General features: G+C 35.1%; 1 protein-coding gene across 3 annotated transcripts in view; it reads right to left on the bottom strand.

Annotated features, from left to right (window-relative positions):
- The window catches only part of LOC118186050 (AP-3 complex subunit delta-1-like), a 401,929-nt gene that overhangs the window by 304,724 nt on the left and 76,295 nt on the right, over positions 1–20,910 (bottom strand). For all 3 annotated transcript variants that reach the window (XM_085808093.1, XM_085808094.1, XM_085808095.1), the window contains exon 6: positions 15,132–15,261. In XM_085808093.1, coding sequence (XP_085664219.1) covers positions 15,132–15,261 — 130 coding nt within the window. The remainder of the gene's footprint in view (positions 1–15,131; positions 15,262–20,910) is intronic.

Raw genomic sequence — 20,910 nt, forward strand, 5'->3', positions numbered from 1 at the left:
AGAAAGGATATTGAATCCAGAAAATAAATCAAATCACAGTTAATAATGCTTTAAATACTCAGATAGATAGATATAAAATGTATTTTAAGGATTTCTTGACACACAACTATGTTAATTTACTGCAATGGTAACTGGTGGCATTTTGATTCAAAATATTTACTGCATTAATTACTGACACAAATTAGCATTTTTAACCGAGGAAAGATAACTTCACTTTCATTATATATATTAGCTGATTTAACTCATTATCACTTAAAAGTTTCTGATTATCAATATGCAGAATAATTTGTAACCACTCTTTACATGCATATCAGTAACTTCCATCCAACTAGATTTAATTTTGTATTGTAGAGTAATCCTTAATATTCCGAAAAAAACATTAAATCGTTATATACAGATATATACAGATATATACATAAAAATGCTTATACATGATATATACATATAAACACTTTCATTCCAAATAACTAAATGCACATTCAAAGAACGCCCTTCGAACGCCGAAAAGCAGAATGTAAACAAACATCAGAAATCTGACATCACTCATGTGGGCAAAGTTAATAGTGACCCTCATCTGGACTGTCATTGGCCAAATTCAAGCTATTGTCCTAGCAGTGTACATTTTGCTCATATGCAAAAGGGAACAGCTTATAGTATTAAAACTATGCATGGGTCAATTTGGAGACCAGTCCAATTCCTTTACCAATTTGAATAAAGTACTTTATGATTGATTTCAAAAGGATTGTGATTAAGTTAACAGACTTCAAATCAATTTATTATCATTGTTATGTTAATTTGTTATTGAACATTTGAATGTTCTAATTTCGTATAATGTATAAATGTGATGTAGTGCTTTTATGCTTGTAATATTATTTTTCAAACTGTAACTGAAGACTAGCGGGCCAGCTGAGCGGGCTGAAGCCTGCTTCATTGTTCGTTTTTAAAAGAATTCCCACGTTAAAATTCGCCGGGATCGAACGTTGGACCGAACTATCAGTGTCATCGGTTTTGCACTGGCTGCGCCCGCTTTACTCACATATGCATCCAAAGACACTTTATACACGATACACATGCGGAAAATCATGAAAACACCCATGCTGCTAGACCGCTCGCCAGGATTCGAAGGTTGAACCAAACTACCAGTGTTGAGCGGGCTGCGCCCACTTTATTCATGTATGCATGCAGAAGATACTGCGTACTCGATACACATGCGTAAAATCACAGCCAGCTCGCTCGCCGGGATTCGAAAGTTGGTAAGAACTACCAGTATTCATCGGTTTTGTGCGGGCTCTGTCCGCTTTATTTACATATGCATCCAGAAGACACTTCATACACGATACACATGCGTGAAATCACGAAAACACCCATGCGGCCAGCCCGTTCCCCGGGATTCGAAATTTGGACCGAACTACCAGTGTTCAGCGACTTTACTGCTCAGCCATTAATGGGCCTTTGTACCAAGTGTAATTGCAAAAATTTTCAGGTATGATATTCAAACAGTAGACTCGTTATTAAAATTAATTTACTTAAATTCCTTTTTATAAACTTCAACTTAATTACACACAAAATTGCATCAATATATATATTAATGTAATTAATAATTCATAATTAATTATAATAAGAAAACTTTCCATATACCATGTCCAAGGAACAGAAACTCAATTTAGAACCTTGAACGAAAAAAAAATTAGTCTGAATTTAAATTAGTATTTTAATTATTTTTATATTTATTTATTTTTTACAATTAACATTTAATTTAATATTAGCTTTGTGCGAACAGAGACATTTGTTAAATTGAAAATTACAACAATATATATATATATTAATACAATTATATATGTATGTGTGTGCGCGCATGCAAAAATGGATGCACCGAGTGAAAAATGGATTTGCATCTGAAAATATATTGGGAAAGTCTAAATGTTGATACTTGTTTAAAGTAGGTAAGTTAATTAGAAGGAAAGTTATTAATTTTTAAATGATTCTCTACATGTAAAGCCGTGAACTTTGACTTTTTCGTTAACTCCCCCTAAAGCTCCTGCGGATGCCAGCTGTTCCCTCCAGTGGCTGGCTGTGTGAACAAAGAATTCCCAAGGAAAGAAAGAGGTATTAGTGCACTTTTAATAACCTTGCTAATTAGCCTCCTAATTTGCAGAACAGTGTCCAATCAACGGCAACCTTCATTAGAACATCCGGAATTAGAACAAAATTCATTAGAGCAAAATATTCAAACTGTAACTGTTACTGTGTTAGTTCTTTGAATTCATTAGAAATCAAACTGTGTTAGTTCTTTGAATTCATTAGAAATCATTAGAACAAAATTCAAAATTTTAAAGAAATTGGTTAATTCTTTCAGGAGTTACGTATTTTTCAAGCTCAATTTCTTTAATTAAGAAAAATTCACTAAAAATTCATATCTTGGGAACCAATAATCCGATCGGCTCCAAATTTAGAAATTTACAACTGATAGATAGTCAAATGAGAGATGCCCTTTGTTCTAGAGAGATTGGCAAATTAGAAGATTAATTAGCATAATGACTAAAAATGACGTTAATTTCCACCTTGACGAACGGCCTTGAGGATTCCAATGATGATCAACCGGAAACCATCTGCTTCCCCCCCCCCGACACCCGTTGCTTATCGCAGTCTGTCAACAAAGAATTCCGAAGGGGAGGTGTATTAGGGAATTTTTATTGACCCTACTAATTACACTGCTAATTTGCAAAACAGTTTGCAATTAATGCCAAGCTTTATTTGAAGATGAATCAGGTGGAAGATTCAAAATGTGAAAGAAATCGGTTAATTCTTTGAAGAGTTACGTATTTTTGGGCATTTTTCTGGCTCCATTTCTCTAATTAAGAAAAATACACAAAAAATTCGTATCTTTTGAACCAATCAAACGATTGGCTCGAAATTTAGAATTCTACACCTTCCAGATGTTGAGAGGAGGTTTGGTCTTGGTTCCAGAGGTATTGGCAAATTAGAAAATTAATTAGCATAATGAATAAAAATTCTCCACTACGTTAATTTCCTCCCCAGGTCATGGCCTTGAGGATTCCAACTGGAGAACGGATACAGCTGCAACCCCTCAAAACCGGTGGCCTTCGAATCCCAGCCTGTCTACAAAGATATGGGAAGGATAGAAAAAGGAGTATTAGGGCGATTTTAATTACCCTGTTAATTAGGCACCTAATTTGCAAATCAGTATGGAATCAACGCCATTAGTCGTTTCATCATCTCGCGGGTTTAAAATTCAAAATTTCAAAGAAATTGGCCGGTAAGTTCCGGAGATACCAATTTTTTGTGCATTTTTTTGGGCTAATTACCATCTTTGCTAATTAAAGTCGCACGAAGATGCGAATGGCCAAAATGGCTTCCCACAGACATTCTGAATACAACGATATGGTTTGCTAAGCTCTGCACCCAGCCGTTCTCGAGAAGATGATGTTACAAACAAACAAACAGACGCGCACAGATTTTAATAGTATAGACTAGCGGGCAAGCCCGCCAGCTGAGAACAATGAAAATCGGACTGAAGCCCGCTTTTCATTGTTCAATGTTCATGAGTTTCCATTGTAATTTCTCCAGTATTCGAAAGTTGGACCAAACTACCAGTGTTCAGCAATTTTGAGCGGTCTGCGTCCGCTTTGTTCACCTTTGCATGGAGAAGATACTGCATAAATGATACACATGCGTAAAAGCAAGAAAACACCCATGGAGTCAGCCCGTTCGCCGGGATCGAAAGTTGGACTGAACTACCAGTGTTCATCGGTTTTGTGCTGGCTGCGCCCGCTTTATTCACATATGCATCCAGAAGCAGCCAGCCCGTGTTCGCCGGTATTCGAAAGTTGGACCAAACTACCAATGTTCACCTGTTTTGATCGGGCTGCGCCCGCTTTATTCACGTATGCATCCAGAAGATACTGCATACACTATACACAACCGGAAATCACGAAAACACCCATGCAGCCAGGCCGTTCGCCGGGATTCGAAACTTGACCTAACTACCAGTGTTCAGTGACTTTACCGCTCAGCCGCTAAATGGGCCGTTGTAGAAAGTGTAATTGCGTAAATTTTCGCATTTATTATTCAAACAGTAGATTCGTTATTAAAATGATTTTTATTTTATAAACTTCAATATGATCACACGCAAAACTGTATCAATATATACATTAATGCAATTAATAATTCATAATTAATTATAATAAAAAAGTTTTATTATAATTAATTATGAATTATAACAGTTTTCATATACCATCTCCAAGAAAAACATATTCAATTTAAATCCCTGAACAAAAAGAAATTTTTAGTGAAAATTTAATCTAGTATTCTAAATAGTAATTTCAACTTCTTGTTTAAATATCTGCATAGAAAATTTTTAATCTAAAAAAATCTAGTAATTTTAACTTCTTGTTTAAATATCTGCATAGAAAATGTTTAATCTAAAAAAAATCAAAAATAGATTTTAAATATTGAAAAAAAAAATAGCTATTTTCATTTATTGCAGATTAATCCACTCATCAAAGGGTTAAACCAACCTGCAATCAATTCGAAACAACTAAATGAAGAGACAGTTTCTATTTATTGTTTTATTTTATCACACACAAAATTGAAATTGTATAAACCGTGAATGTAATATTTAAAGGAACATTAACAGAAACATACAACACGAATGAATAGATCTTTAAAAAATAGGAAGCAAAACATTAAATATATTAACATAAACATTACATTAAATTAAATAGTCCGTAAGTTAATTAGAAGCAAAGATATTAATTTTTAAATAATTCTCCACGTGGTAATCCGTGAACTTTGACCTTTATGCCAACACAACGCTCGAGCGGATGCCAGCTGTTTCTCCCCCCCCAACGCTTTCGAAAAAGCAATTTTATCTCAGTTAATTCCGAGACTGCTGCCACTCCGAAAAATGAAATAACGCTTTCGCAGTTTTTAATTAATAACTCCGCCGATTATCGTCGTACGAAGATGGGACCGGTACCGTTGGATTCCTTGATTTTTTTGGCATCCGGGGATATGCGTTTCGAATAGCAACTCGGAGCTGTTCCGGAGATATTCGACCGCTGAACACTGGTAGTTCGGTCCAACTTTCGAATTCCGGCGAGCGGGCTGGCTGCATGAGTGTTTTCGTGATTTTCCGCATGTGTATCGTGTATGCAATGTCTTCAGGATGCATATGTGAATAAAGCGGGAGCAGCAAGCGCAAAACCGCTGAACACTGGTAGTTCGCTCCAACTTTCGATCCCGGCGAACGGGCTGTCCAACTTGCGAATAAAAGCCAATAACAGCGGGCTTCAGCCCGCTCAGCTGGCGGGCTTGCCCGCTAGTATTATAGACTAGCGGGCAAGCCCGCCAGATGAGCGGGCTGAAGCCCGCTTATCATTGTTCGTTTTTAAAAGAATTCCCATATTCAATTTCGCCGGTATTCGAAAGTTGGACCGAACTACCAGTGTTCAGGGGATTTGCGCGGTCTGCGCCCGCTTTACTCACTTGTGCATCCAGAAGATACTGTATTCGCGATACACATGCGGAAAATCACTGAAACACACATAGAGTCAGCCTGTTGGCCGGGATTCAAAGTTGGACCGAACTACCAGCGTTCAACGGTTTTGACCGGGTTACGTCCGCTTTATTCACGTATTCATCCAGATGATACTCCGTACACGATACACATGCGTAAAATCACGAAAACACCCATGCAGTCAACCAGCTAACCGGGATTCGTAAGTTGGACCGAACTACCAGCGTTCAACGGTTTTTCGCGGGATTCATCCGCTTTATTCACCTATTCATCCAGAAGATACTGCATACACGGTACACATGCGTAAAATCGCGCAAACACCCATGGACCCAGCCCGTTTTCCAGGATTCGAAAGTAGGACCAAACTACCAGTGCTCAGTGGTTTTGCGCGGACTGCGCCCGCTTTACTCGCATATGCATCCAGAAAATACTGCATACACTATACACATGCGGAATATCACGAAAACACCCATGCGGCTAGCCCGTTAGCCGAGATTCGGAAGTTGAACCGAACTACCAGTGTTCAGCAGATTTGCGCGAAGTTCGACCACTTTATTCAATTATGCATACGCGTAAAATCTCGCAAACACCCACAGACCCAGCCCGTTTGCCGAGATTCGAAAGTAGGACCGAACTACCAGTGTTCGGCGGTTTTGCGCGGGCTGAGCCCGCTTTATATACGTGTGCATGCAGAGGATACCGCATACGCGTTACACATGCAGAAAATAATGAAAACACCCATGCAGCCCGCTTGTTCACCGGGATTCGAAAGTTTGACCGAACTACCAGTGTTCAGTGAATTTACCGCTCAGCCGCTAATGTGCCGTTGTATAAAGTGTAATCGCGAAAATTATCGCATTTTTTATTGGAACAGTAGATTCGTTATTAAAATTCCTATATTTTTTATAAACTTCAATATAATCACACACAAAATTGTATCAATATATATATTAATGCAATTAATAATTCATAATTATTTATAATAAAAAAAGTTTCCATATACCATCTCCAAGGAAAATATATTCAATTTAAAACCCCGAACGGAACTACCAGTGTTCAGTGACTTTACCGCTCAGCCGCTAATGGGCCGTTGTAGAAAGTATAATCGCGAAAGATTTCGAGTTTGTTTATTAAAACAGTATATTCGTTATTAAAATTCCTTTACTTTTTATATCTTCAACATAATCACACACAATATTATATTAATGCAATTAATAATTCGTAATTATTTCTAATAATAAAAGTTTCCATATACCATCTCGAAGGAACACAAATTCAACTTAAAACCCTGAACGAAAAAAATTTTAGTCAAAAATTAAATTAGTATTTTAAATACAGTCAAAAGTCGTTAATTCGGACACCCATAATCCGGACCTCAAAGCTACAAACTTTCTGCACATGCGCGGCGTTCACGCATGCGCACAAGCGTTTACGAGAGCGCGTAAGACTCTTACAGCTGTGAATTTGTTTGTGCGCATGCGCGTTTAATGTGTAACACGCTAAGCTAAAGTTCTCTAATTCAGTTAATGTTGCAGATTGCGTTGTTCCTTAATCTTCGAATTGGATCCGGCTTATTATTTTTTGCAGACTGTTAGAGCAATTTTATAAAAGTAAGCTTGAACTTTCGATTATGTCAAATAGAATTTCCGATATATATTTACTACAAAGCGAAAGTATGTTTTGAAATCCGAAATCTGTTTATCAATTTCACGCTGCTCTGCGGCAGAGGGGGGGGGCAGAAACGTCATTATTAGATTATGATAGATTAGAAAGATTATGTCAACTAGAATTTCCGATATATATTTACTAATATGTAATTTGTACCTACAAAGCGAAAGTATGTTTTGAAATCCGAAATTTGTTTATCAATTTCACGCCGCGGATTGGAAGTTGATCTCTCAGCACTATCCTTATCTTCAGGGCAGATGTTTTTATTTTATTTGGTTTATAATTCCGTACTAAGTGTAGTATTTCATTTCGATGTACTCCGTCTTTGATATGATTTAAATCAAGTTCCTCGTCATTATAATTCGCTTCCGATAGTGAAGAAAGTGACACAGAGGTTATTTAAAACGAAAACATTTCGATTGACAAATTAGTCGGTATTCTCAACACAGCAATTAGAGGCCTTGAACAGCAGAATTTCCGATGCTGGAACTTCCAAAGGATCTACAAAACGAAAGTATGTGTCGATGTCCAACAAACAAAAAGTGGAATTGCTGCAAAAAATGGATAAAAACATGGAGAATGTGACAGAGAGGTTAGTGAAAACGAAAAAATTTCGATTGACAAGTTAGTCGGTATTCTCGGCACAGCAATTAACGGGACTTGAACAGCGGAACTTTGTAACTGAATAAGAAATTGTACCTGTTTATAGAATTAAAGAGAAAGTATTATCACATAAAATGAAGCAACATAAAACAACTTACATTGAAAGAAATGTTTAATAAAGTAAACAAATAAATATTAAGCTTTTTTTTTTGTAAATTTTGATACCCTTTAGATTATAATTGTTCTTTATTTCATAAATTAAGGTTTCATATTTTTAATTTTAGAATTTCTGCATGCCATCTTACCAGATTTAAACTGATGATCTATAATCCGGAAAAATCGATAATCCGGAATCACCGAAGTCCCGACGAGTCCGGATTAACGACTTTTGACTGTAGTAATTTCAGTTTCTCTTTTAAAAATCTGTCAAGAAAATATTTAATCTAAAAAAGAAACAAATCAAAAGTAAATTTTAAATATTTATTCAAATATGAATCCAGAAGATACTGTATACACGATACACATGCGTATAATCACGAAAACACTCATCCTGCCAGCCCGCTCGCTCGGAATCGAAAGTTGGACTGAACTCCAGTGTTCAGCGGTTTTGCGCGGTCTGCGCCCACTTTATTCATGTCAGCATGCAGTAGATACTGCATATGCATTACATATGCAGAAAATAAAGAAAACACCCATGCAGGATTCGAAAGTTCGACCAAACTACCAGTGATATGCGGCTTTGCGCGGGCTGCGCCTGCTTTATTCACATATGCATCCAGAAGATACTCCATACTCTATACACATGCGTTAAATCAAGAAAAAACCCGTTTTACGGGATTCGAAAGTTTGACCGAACTACCAGTGTTCAGTGACTTTACTGCTCAGTCGCTAATGGGCCGTTGTAGAAAGCGTAATTGCGAAACTTTTCGCGTTCATTATTCAAACATTAGATTCGTTATTAAAATCCCTGAAATTTTGATAAACTTCAACATAATCAGACGCAAAATTGTAACAATATATATATCAATGCAATTAATACTTCATAATTATTTATAATAAGAAAAGTTTCCATATACCATCTCCAAGAAACACATATTCAATTTAAAACCCAGAACGAAAAAAAATGTTTAGTCAAAATTTAAATAAGTATTTTAAATAGTAATTTCTACTTCTTGTTTAAATATCTGCATAGAAAATCTTTATTCTAAAAAAAAAAAAAAAATCAAAAGTAAATTTTAAATATTGAAAAAAAAATAGTAGCTATTTTCATTGATTGCAGTTTAAACTACTTATCAATGGAATAAACCAATCTACAATCAATTAACAACAACTAAATAAAGAGAGAGTTTCTATTTTATCACTCACAAAATTGAAAATGTGTAAAATGTGAATGCAATTTTTAAACGAACAGTAACAGAAATATATAACACGAATGAATAGATCTTTAAAAAAATAGGAAGCGAAACAAATATATCGCAGAAATCTAAATGTTGATACTTGTTTCAAGTCCGTATGTTAATTAGAAGAAAAGTTATTAACTTTTAAATATGAATAGATCTTTAAAAAAATAGGAAGCAAAACATTAAATATATCGCAAAAATCTAAATGTTGATACTTGTTTCAAGTCGGTAAGTTAATTAGAAGAAAAGTTATTAATTTTTAAATAATTCTCCACGTGGTAATCCGTGAACTTTGACCTTTCCGCCAACACAACGCTCGAGCAGATGCCATCTGTTCCCCCCCCCCGTATCACTTTCAAAAAAGCAATTTTATCTCAGCTAATTCTGAGACTGTTGCCACTCCGAAAAGTGAAATAATGTTTTCGCAGTTTTTAATTAATAACTCCGCCGATTATTGTTGTACGAAGATGCGACCGGTATCGATGGATTCGTTGATTTTTTTCGAATATGGGGATATGCGTTTCGAATTCCAACTCGGCGCCTTTCCGGAGATATTCGAGAAAAACGAATTTGGCACGCGGCCAAATCCCTAAAACAGGGGAAACCGGTGAAAGAAGTAGGGAACGTAGGGGAAAAATCAGTTTTTAATTAATATCTCGGCTAATTAAAGTCGCACGAAGATGCCGATGGTCAATATGGTGAGCCACGGACATTCTGAATCCAACGGTATCTTCCGCTAAGCTCTACACCCAGCCGTTTCCGAGGAGATGATGTTACAAACACACAGATGCGAACAGATTTTAATACAGTCAAAAGTCGTTAATCCGGACTCCTCGGGACTTCGGCGATTCCGGATTAAAGATCATCAGTTTAAATCTGGTAAGATGGCATGCAGAAATTACAAAATTAAAAATATGAAACCGTAATTTATGAAATAAAGAACAATTATGATCTAAAGGGTATCAAAATTTACAAAAAGAAAAAGCTTAATATTTATTTGTTTACTTTATTAAACATTTCCTTCAATGTAAGTTGCTTCATTTCATGTGATAATACTTTCTCTTTAATTCTATTACACAGACATAATTTCATGTTTAGTTACAAAGTTCCGCTGTTCAAGTCCTATAATTGCTGTGTTGAGAATACCGACTAATTTGTCAATCGAAATGTTTTCGTTTTCAATAACCTCTAGGTCACTTTCTCACTATCGGAAGCGAACGAGGAACTTGATTTAAATCATATCAAAGACGGAGTACATCGAGATGAAATACTACACTTAGTAATAAACCAAATATAATAAAAACATCTGCCCTGAAGATAAGGATAGTGCTGACAGATCAACTTCCAATCCGCGGTGTGAAATTGATCAACAGATTTCGGATTTCAAAACATACTTTCGCTTTGTAGATACAAATTACATATTAGTAAATATATATCGGAAATTCTATTTGACATAATCTTTCTAATCTATCATAATCTAATAATGACGTTTCTGCCCCCCCTCTGCCGCAGAGCAGTGTGAAATTGATAAACAGATTTCGGATTTCTTCAAAACATACTTTCGCTTTGTAGTAAATATATATCGGAAATTCTATTTCTCATAATCGAAAGTTCAAGCTTACTTTTATAAAATTGCTCTAACAGTCTGCAAAAAATAATAAGCCGGATCCAATTCCAAGATTAAGGAACAACGCAATCTGCAATATTAACTGAATCAGATAACTTTAGCTTAGCGTATAACTCCGTTACACATTAAACGCACATGCGCACAAACATATTTGCAGCCGTAAGGGTCTTACGCGCTCTCGTAAATGCCTGTGCGCATGCGTGAACGCGACGCATGAGCAGAAAGTTTATAGCTTTGAGGTCCGGATTATAGATCATTCCGGATTATGGGTGTCCGAATTAACGACTTTTGACTGTAGTATAGACTAGCGGGCTGAAGCCCGCTTTTCATTGCTTGATCTTCATGAGTTCCCATTGTAATTTCGCCGGTATTCGAAAGTTGGACCAAACTACCAGTGTTCAGCGGTTCTGCACGGACTTCCCCCACTTTATTCACGTATGCATCGAGAAGATACTGCATACACGTTACACATGCGTTAAATTACGAAAACACCCATGCACCCAGCCGGCTGGCCGGGATTCAAAAGTTGGACCAAACTACCAGTGTCCAGCGGTTTTGCGCGGGCTGCGCCCGCTTTATTAAAGTATGCATCCTCAGAATATACTGCATATACGACACACATGCGGAAAATCACGAAAACACCCCTAGAGCCAGTCCGTTGGCCTTTATTCGAAATTTGGTCCGAACTACCAGTGTCCAGCGATTTTACCTGGGCTGCGCCCGCTTTATTCATGTATGCATCCAAAAGATACTGCATACATGTTGCGCATGGGGAAAATCATGAAAACATACATGGAGGCAGCCCGTTCGCCTGGATTGAAAATTTGGATCGAACTACCAGTGTCCAGCGGATTTGCGCGGGCTTTGCCCGCTTTATTCACATATGCATCCAGAAGATACTGCGTACATGATACACATGCGTAAAATTACGAAAGTACCCATGCAGCCAGCCCGTTCGCCGTTATTCAAAAATTGGACCGAACTACCAGTGTTCAGTGGTTTTGTGCGGGCTGCGTCCGCTTTATTCACGTATGCATTTAGAAGATACTGCATACACGATACACATGTGGAAAATCACGAAAACATCCATGCAGCCAGCCCATTCGCCGGGATTTGAAATTTGGACCGAACTACCAGTATTCAGCGACTTTACCGCTCAGCCGATAATGGGCCGTTGTACCAAATATAATCTCGAACATTTTTGGGTTTATTATTCGAATAGTAGATTTGTTATTAAAATTCCTTTTGATAAACTTCAACATAATCATACACATACGTGTATCAACATACATATTAATGTAATTAATCATTCATAATTATTTATAATAAGAATACTTTCCATATACCATGCCCAAGCAACAGAAATTCAATTTAAAACTCTGAACGAAAAAAAAATTAGTCAGTATTTAAATAAATAGTTTAAATATTTTTATATTTATTTACTCTTTGGCAATTAAAATTTCTTAATTAAAATTTAATTTAATATTAGCTTTATGCAAACAGACACATTTGTTAAATTCAAAATTACAATATATATATTAATGCAATTATATATAATAAAAAAAAGCAGTGAATGATTACGTAGCTCGGTGACACAAATGAGCACACTGAATTGAGCTATTAGAAATTTAGTTGTATTGGCGTATACATCCAGAAAATACTGCATACACGATAAACATACCTAAAATCACGAAAATACCCATGCAGCCAGCCCGATCGCCTTTATTCGAAAGCTGGACCGAACTACCAGTGTTTAGCGGTTAAAGTGGGCTGCGCCCGCTTTATTTACGTATGCATTCACAATATACTGCATACACGTTACACATACTCAAAATTACGAAAACACTTATGGAGCCAACCCGTTTCCCGGGATTCGAAATTTGGACTGAACTACCAGTGTTCAGCGATTTTACGGCTCAGGCTTTTTGCCAAGTGTAACCGCAAAACTTTTCGGGCATAATATTCAAACAGTAGATTCGTTATTAAAATTCCTTTTGATAAACTTTAACATAAGCACACATAAAAGTGCATCAATATATATATTAATGCAATTAATCAATCAATTATTTATAATAAGAAAACTTTCCATATACCATGTTCAAGCAACAGAAATTCAATTTAAAACCCTGAACGAAAAAAAAAATTAGTCAGAATTTAAATAAATAGTTTATTTATATTTATATTTATTTTTTTGCAATTAAAATTTCTTAATTAAAATTAAATTTAATATTAGCTTTATGCGAACAGAAACATTTGTTACCAAAAATACAACAATATATATATTAATGCACTTATATTTAATAACAAAAGCAGTGAACACAATGAGCTCAGTAACACAAATGAGCACGCTGGTTTAAGCTATTAGAAATATTAACTTGTATTACTCAAAGTTGCTTTTCTTATTCAGATCCAAAAACCACGAATTGTTTGAAAAATTCAGAAAAAATACATATCTCGGCAACCAACAGTCCGATCGGCTCGAAATTTACAATCTTATAATTGTCAGATTTTGAAAAGAGGTTTGGTCTTTATTCCAGACAGATTGGGAAATTAGAAGATTAATTAGCATAATGAATAAAAATGCTCCTCCACTACGTTAATTTCATCCCTGGCGAATGGCCTTGACGATTCCCATGACCCAACGGAAACCAGCTCCCCCCCCCTCAAAACCCGTAGCCTTCAATCCCAACCTGTCCATAAAGATATGGAAAGGAAAGGAAAAGGAGTATTAGGGCGTTTTTAATTACCCCATTAATTAGGCTCCTTTTTCACAAATCAGTGTGGAATCAAGGCCATCAGTCGTTTTATCCCCTCGCGGGTTTAAAATTCAAAATTTCAAGGAAATCGGCCGGTAAGTTCCAAATTTACCGATTTTTTGTGCATTTTTTGGGCTCAATTTCTCTAATTAAGAAAAATTAATATCTTGGGAACCAATAATGCGATCGGCTCCAAATTTAGAAGTTTACAACTCATAGATAGTCAAATGAAGGATGCTCTTTGTTCTAGAGAGATTGCAAATTAGAATATTAATTAGCATAATGAATAAAAATTCTCCACTACGTTAATTTCGTCCCCTGCTAATGGCCTTGACGATTCCAACTGGAGAACGGATACAGCTGCAACCCCTAAAAACCCGTCGCCTTCGAATCCCAGCCTGTCCACAAAGATATGGGTAGGAAAGAAAAAGGAGTATTAGGGCGTTTTTAATTACCCTGTTAATTAGGCTCCTAATTCACAAATCAGTGCGGAATCAATTCCATCAGTCGTTTCATCAACTCGCTGGTTTAAAATTCAAAATTTCAAAGAAATCGGCCGATAAGTTCCGGAGATACCGATTTTTTGTGCATTTTTCGGGCTAATTACCATCTTTGCTAATTAAAGTCGCACGAAGATGCGAATGGCGAGCCAGGGACGTCCTGAATCCAATGGTATGCTCCGCTAAGCTCTACACCCAACCGTTCCAGAGAAGATGAGGTTACAAACAAACAGACGCGCACAGATTTTAATAGTATAGATAGATAGATACTTAATAAAAATTTGTATAATTCGACATTCATGAGATTAAGCTTTAAAATTTATTAGATTTATGTAATACTTAGAATATTATTCATGTGATACTAGAATGCATGAAAATTTGAGTTATGATGAGAGTAAGTTCATCCCAGGAGGTGTATATAGAGAATTTTTTCATGTAGATGGCACTATGTGTAGAGAATGCTTATGTTTTTGATTAGTGGGGAAAAAGCTACCAGTTTACTGTAATGACAGGAGTAATAACTGCTCGTCTCAAATAAATATTTTATTGTGGGTGTGAATCAAGCTTCATACATGACTCACTTAGTCGTGGACATTCTGAATTACTACTATTAGAACCAACTCTGAAAACATCTGAAAAGAATCTAACAGAATCTGTCCATTCAGATACCACTCCCTTACAGATACACAGAGGCTTGCCATTACAACTGGCTGTTCCATATGTTAGACGCATACATGCTAACTCGATTATTGAATGCCGAATTTCGTGCACAGAAGTTTTACCTTTTCCACAAGGACACCCTCTAGTACACTGCAAATACGTTTCCACTCCTACATTGCTAGTATTTCTGAATTGTCTATGAGTAAACTCCTCTCTAATGTCTGTATAAACTTAGGTGAATCACTTTGCATAATTAACCCAACAGAAAGGAAAAGGAATATTGTGTACAGACAATACATTTTGAGAATTTCTAAAGTGTGATGCTATAAAAATACTAACATGCAAAGTACTGAAATTCATTTTCAATAGTAATCTTACCTGGATCAGGATCTTCCAGTTTTTCTTTCAGACGTGGGAAAGCAGGACGCAATGCTTCAGGAAATTTTAAAAATATTTTATACATTAACAAAATTGCTTTTTTCCTTAAATAAGGTTTTGTAGAAGACAGCTAAAATGGGTAAAAAAGAATAATGATATGAATATCATCTAAAAAATTGATCAAGGTTATTTACGGTTATTTTGCCAAAAGGTACAAATAAATAAACTTCTCACAGTGCTAAACTACAATGAATAATAAACAGCAATAAAATTACAAAATATTGACAGTTTCAGTGTATCAATTTGAACAATTTAAGGAAATTACCTAATGTCACTATATGTATGCAAACACTTACAAGAGAATGTAGGGTTAAAAATGAAAATAAGTATGTACAATTTTTAAACAGCAATATCAAATTCAGAAAAGAACTGCTCATTTCCCAAAAGAACTTAATAACAGTACCCCATTCATAATATATATAACTACTGTGATGCTTCAAAATAAAATTTGAGAAATTTATAGTAACAATGGATTGAAAAAGTGTCTGACACAGTTACTTTTTATAGCAAAGACCCACAATGTAGTCAATTCTGAATAATATTATTTAATAGCAATTATACATTTAACAGATTACTTTGATAGAACAGTTATAGTTCAAAGAAAAGAATAATCAGTGGCACAGTAATGGGCAAAGGGAAGAGCTAAGGCTTGATAATACTAGTACTGTATCATATAAAAGGTTGGTATATTCTTTCTGCAAGAAAAAAATTACATTAACACTTCATTCACTTTTTTTTCATGCAAATTAATTTTTGTCACTAAATAACACTTAAAACGTGAACTTTTCGTTACTTGAGAGGACTGGTGTGTGTGTGTGTGTATACTGACGAGCCAAAACATTATGTCCATCCCCACATTTCTTACTGAACTTGTCTGGATGGCATGGAGGGCATGTGATAAAGTAGGAATGGTATTTAGCTGCTGCTAGAAAAGATAAGGAACTATTCTTGCACTTACTTCTATGAGAGATGGGTAAGGCTGCTGATTTAAGCAGATTTGATAGAGTGCAGATCGTAATGGCCTAAAGACTCAGAATGAGTATCTGAAAATGCATGACTAGTACGTTGTTTATGATTTGTCGGTGTTAGTGGATAAATGTCGGTCAAACCAGCAGTAGATGCCAATGTGTTGGATGTCTACGCATCATAAAAAAAAGAACATTGAAGACTGAACAAAATCAGTGCCAGACAGTAACTCAGCTGACAGCCCAATACAATGTAGGTCCAAGTGCAAGTGTTACAGAACATATAGTTCAGCAGAACACTATTGGATATGGGACTGCACAGCAAATGTCACCCTTGTGTGCCTCTATTAATCAACCATCATTGTCAACTATGCTTAAAGTGGGCTCAGGAACATCGAGACTGGACCATGGATAAATGGAACTGTTGCCTGGTCAGATGAATCATGATTTCTCATTCATCACGTCAATGGTCGTGTCAGGGCACTCCCTTCCAGGGATCAATGTCTCCCCCCCCCCGTACAATAGGTCATACACAAGTCAGAGGTAGTAGTACTATGCTTTGGGGGTTCTTTCACTGGTGGTTCTGGGACCCTTAGTTGTGATAGAACAGGCCATGAAAGCTGCGGGATCTCTATACATAACAGCGGATCAGTTACATCCTTACATGGAGCATGTCTTCCCAACTGGGATTGGAATCTTTCAACAGGACAACACTCCATGTCACAAGGCTCCAGTTATATTGGAGTGGTTTGAGGAGCATAAGGATGAATTTCAGTTAATGTCCTGCCCATCTAACTTGCCAGATTTTAACCTGGCAAAGCATATTTCAGGATGTCATGAAGTGGCAGCTTAGAGTTCAATTACCACCATGTCAGAATATCTCAACTTTGAATGAACGCTGCTTAGACATTTTGCAAAACCTGTCTCTGGTCATTTACCAAGAACTTGAGCCATTTACCAGGGCGAGTTGTAGCTGTTTTGCAGATCAAAGGTCGTGCAACATGTTGAGTAGGTGGTCATAATATTTTGTCTCTTCAGCTCATATATATATGTATATATTTTTTCCCTCCCTTTTTGAAAAAGAGTTTAATTTTTCTGACTTTTCAAGATTCTGGTAAATGAAAAACCATCAAATACAGCTATGCTCACATATTACTAATTCAGAAGCTTTTGAAGGTTACAGTCTTTTGAGAGTGCAGGAGAGCATTATTTAAAATATGTGCTAAATCAAAAAAGGCCAATTAACATCACAGCCATACCAAGGTATTTTTTCACCTGAGGCAAAGAGATAAATATGTACCTCTATTTGCAATCAAATTAACTGTATCTCTATGCCCTTATATTCAACAAAGTTAGCTATCACCACAATTCATATTATATTTGTAACTTCATTATTCATAAGATTAATAGCGTAAATTTAAAAAAAAGCATTAAAAAACATTTTTGATAAACAGCTAATAAACTGATATCATATAAAAAGTGTTGTCTTCTTTATAATTTTTCTTCCTTTTAACAGAGTAAAATAGAGAATATTTTTTCATACTCTAATATTACATAGAGAAAATAAAGATATCTGAAAGCTTTTTAGGCCAAAAGAATATACTGCACTTTTTTATTAAGTTCCATGAAGCATTCTTCACTTTAACAATGGCAACTGTCAATGCTTAAAGTATCCTGAACAGTTTCCAAATTCATATGTGATTAAATTAAACGGTACTCCTGAATTATCAACAAAACATCTAATTTTAATTTAGAGACTAGATATTTCTCATGGAAATTTTGGAGAATTTATATCATTTGGATATTTATATGCTATATTAGAAGCTGTTATTTTTTAAAACACCTAAGCATGCCTCTCCTTAGGTAGATAGTCGTTGTTGGCTTTGCCAAATTCAACCTAACCTAATATTTAAATTAGCTAAATCCATAGACATAAATTTTTTACCAATTATAGAAATTGAAAGCTTTCTCATATAATTTTTGATACCTTCAATTTAGATGCGAAATTAAAGTACTTTCATTTTCTTCCTTTCACTTTTACTATGAAAAAAATGTATTTACTTTTTTTAATTAGTTCTTTTATCAAATGATGTTTTGATACTATGATTCACTAACTTTTTTTTTATAACTTCTTGTCACACTTTTTTGTTCAAGTATTTATCTTTAAAGCTAGATTTTCATGTTTGTCTAGAGTACTTTCTGTCACTTTTCATAAAAGAAAAAGAGAAAAATCCTTCTATTATGCTTGTTCGTTTAACTCAATAATGCATATGTATTAAAACTATCTGCCTAAGGAAAAGGATGCTTTTGTGGAGGACATTCTAAAGAGGCTAATATTTATGTTTCATGAAGAGAAAATAAGAAAAACACACTATTCACTATGTGATGTCAGAGTAATGCCCCTAATAACTGAACAGCTTTATGTACATTTTAAACCTTTTGATTGCAAGGCTTTATTTACCTTTCATTTCATTGCAGTATTAAATTCCATGAAGCATACAAAAATTTGAAACTGATGTGTTTAAAGAGACTATTAGGTTCAACACATTGTAATGATTTTATTATCAATGCCATAGATAAGTTTGACCTTTGTATAAAGCAAAGAGTCATAAATTATGTCAAATATGTCCAATGACATTTAATCCCATTTTAAACTTTAAATTATTAATAAATAAATGTGCTTTTATATGATTTGGTTAAATAAGAGCATAGGGTTGTGCAAGTGCGCAAAGAAGTGCACTTTATACTGATTTTTAATATATACTGATTTAAAATGATGCTTCTCAATACATTTTCAAAATTGGAAATTAACAACCATTTTTTAAATGGGTTTCTAAAATTTAACAACTAATTTGGCATCCCTCCTAACTCCAATTAACACAGAGAATCAGGGAATGGAAACTTTAAAAACATACCAATTCAAATATACCCAGTGCAACCTTCCTATAGAAATCATAGACATGAACATCCGCATCGATATTTCAGATACAAGGAATAAAAATAGTCTGCATAAATTTTTATTTTGGGTCAGGTATATCCATCAAATGAACATTTTTCTTAAATCATCTTTCTTTTCTCCTTAGATGAATGTAAATATAATAATAGAAAATCACAGCTATCCATGGTTAGGCAGTGTTCAACCTATTTTTCCTTGTTTTTGCATTCACTTGTGATTTTCTTTTATTTACATCATCCTTCGAAACACCTCATAATGTACAGTGCAAATACACTACTCCACGTCTTTCAAAGATCAGACTAAAGTATCACAAACGCCTATATTTCAGGCTTGAAAGTGCAAGTTGGCAAAAAAAAAAGCTGAACAACGCACGGACACAGAATTACACAAAAACTAATTGCGCACGTGTGACCTCAAAAAAACACATTTTGATAAAATATCAACCTTTTAGTATAAAAAGTATTAAACATATTCATATAATTAAACTAAAATAATTCTTGTGTTTACTATTTTGCTATTAATTTTATCTTGTAAAAAAAAAATCAATAAATCACCAAGAGGTTGTAATGAATTAACCTTCTTTAAGATGCTCTTTATGTAACTTAATTTAACAATTGATACATGAATACTGTACACAACATTACAACACACTAATATACATATTTATGTTATATATTACTGCCCATTTTCTGGCAAATATAACTGTTACTATAGCTCTTAATTATCTTCACTTTTAGCTCAATAAACAGTACTTTATATAACACCAGAAAAAGTACTCATGTGAGACAATATAGTTACAAAATAACATATAATTAAAGGAGGAATACAAAAAATAGCTATTTTGTCTCAGCCTTGCTCGATCCTGATTAAAAATTTTTAGGGAAAAAGCTTTTTCTTTCTTGCTACTTTTGCAGCCAACTTTTCTAATTTCCGTTTGCGAGCTTGTCGTAATTTCTTTATAGCAGCTTTTATACAATCCATTGATACTTTTTTATTTTCTTCTTTATTTTCTGCAATGTTTAATTGCCTTTTTTTTTTTTTTTTTTTTTTTTTTTTTAGATTCTCGCTCCTCCTTTTCTATCTCTAGCTCTTCTTTATATAGTTTATGAGCATTCCTTAAATTTTTACATAGAGTTTTGTTTACTGGAGAATGCAAGTGGTTATCCGTATGTCCAACAGATGGCGCCAGCACCGATCGTTGAAATTATTGAAGTCAGCTCTCGTTTGATGGTTGCTCGCTCTTCTTTGATTCGATATTCGTATGCATCTAGTTCCGCCTTTCCACATAAGCCCCACTTACTTTGCCTTGATGTGAAACAACGTATTTCGCGATCTCGGCTCAGACAAACTTGAAAAGTTCGCAACAAGGGATTCCATGTTTGATCGCTAACACAGCGTAATATTATACGATGGCATGATGTAAAGTTTTTTTTACAAAGAAAAGAGGAAGAGAGAGAGCATGTCCTCCATTTCCACCCACACACACACATTTGCCAGTCGTGATTTCTCAACAGTTCTGCATCGATCTCAGAAACAGCCCGGGTGACGTTCAAAAAAAGCAGAATTCCGCGAAAACGTGGAAAACTTTCATGCCTGATATTTATACAAAGGAAAAGAGCATACTCTGTTTAACATACTTTGTATTGCTTTACAGGGTGGGCCAAATAAGACCTACCAATGTTAAGCACAAATAACTTTATTTTTTTATATAATTATATTTTTCTTTTTGTAGGTTATAATTGAATTCTTGAAAATTTATTATGGAACCATACAGTACAAAATAATGCATTAAAATTAT

This window comes from Stegodyphus dumicola, chromosome X1 (genome assembly GCF_044657685.1).
Source record: "Stegodyphus dumicola isolate Sdum_Otavi_A_Nest chromosome X1, ASM4465768v1".
NCBI lineage: Eukaryota > Metazoa > Arthropoda > Arachnida > Araneae > Eresidae > Stegodyphus > Stegodyphus dumicola.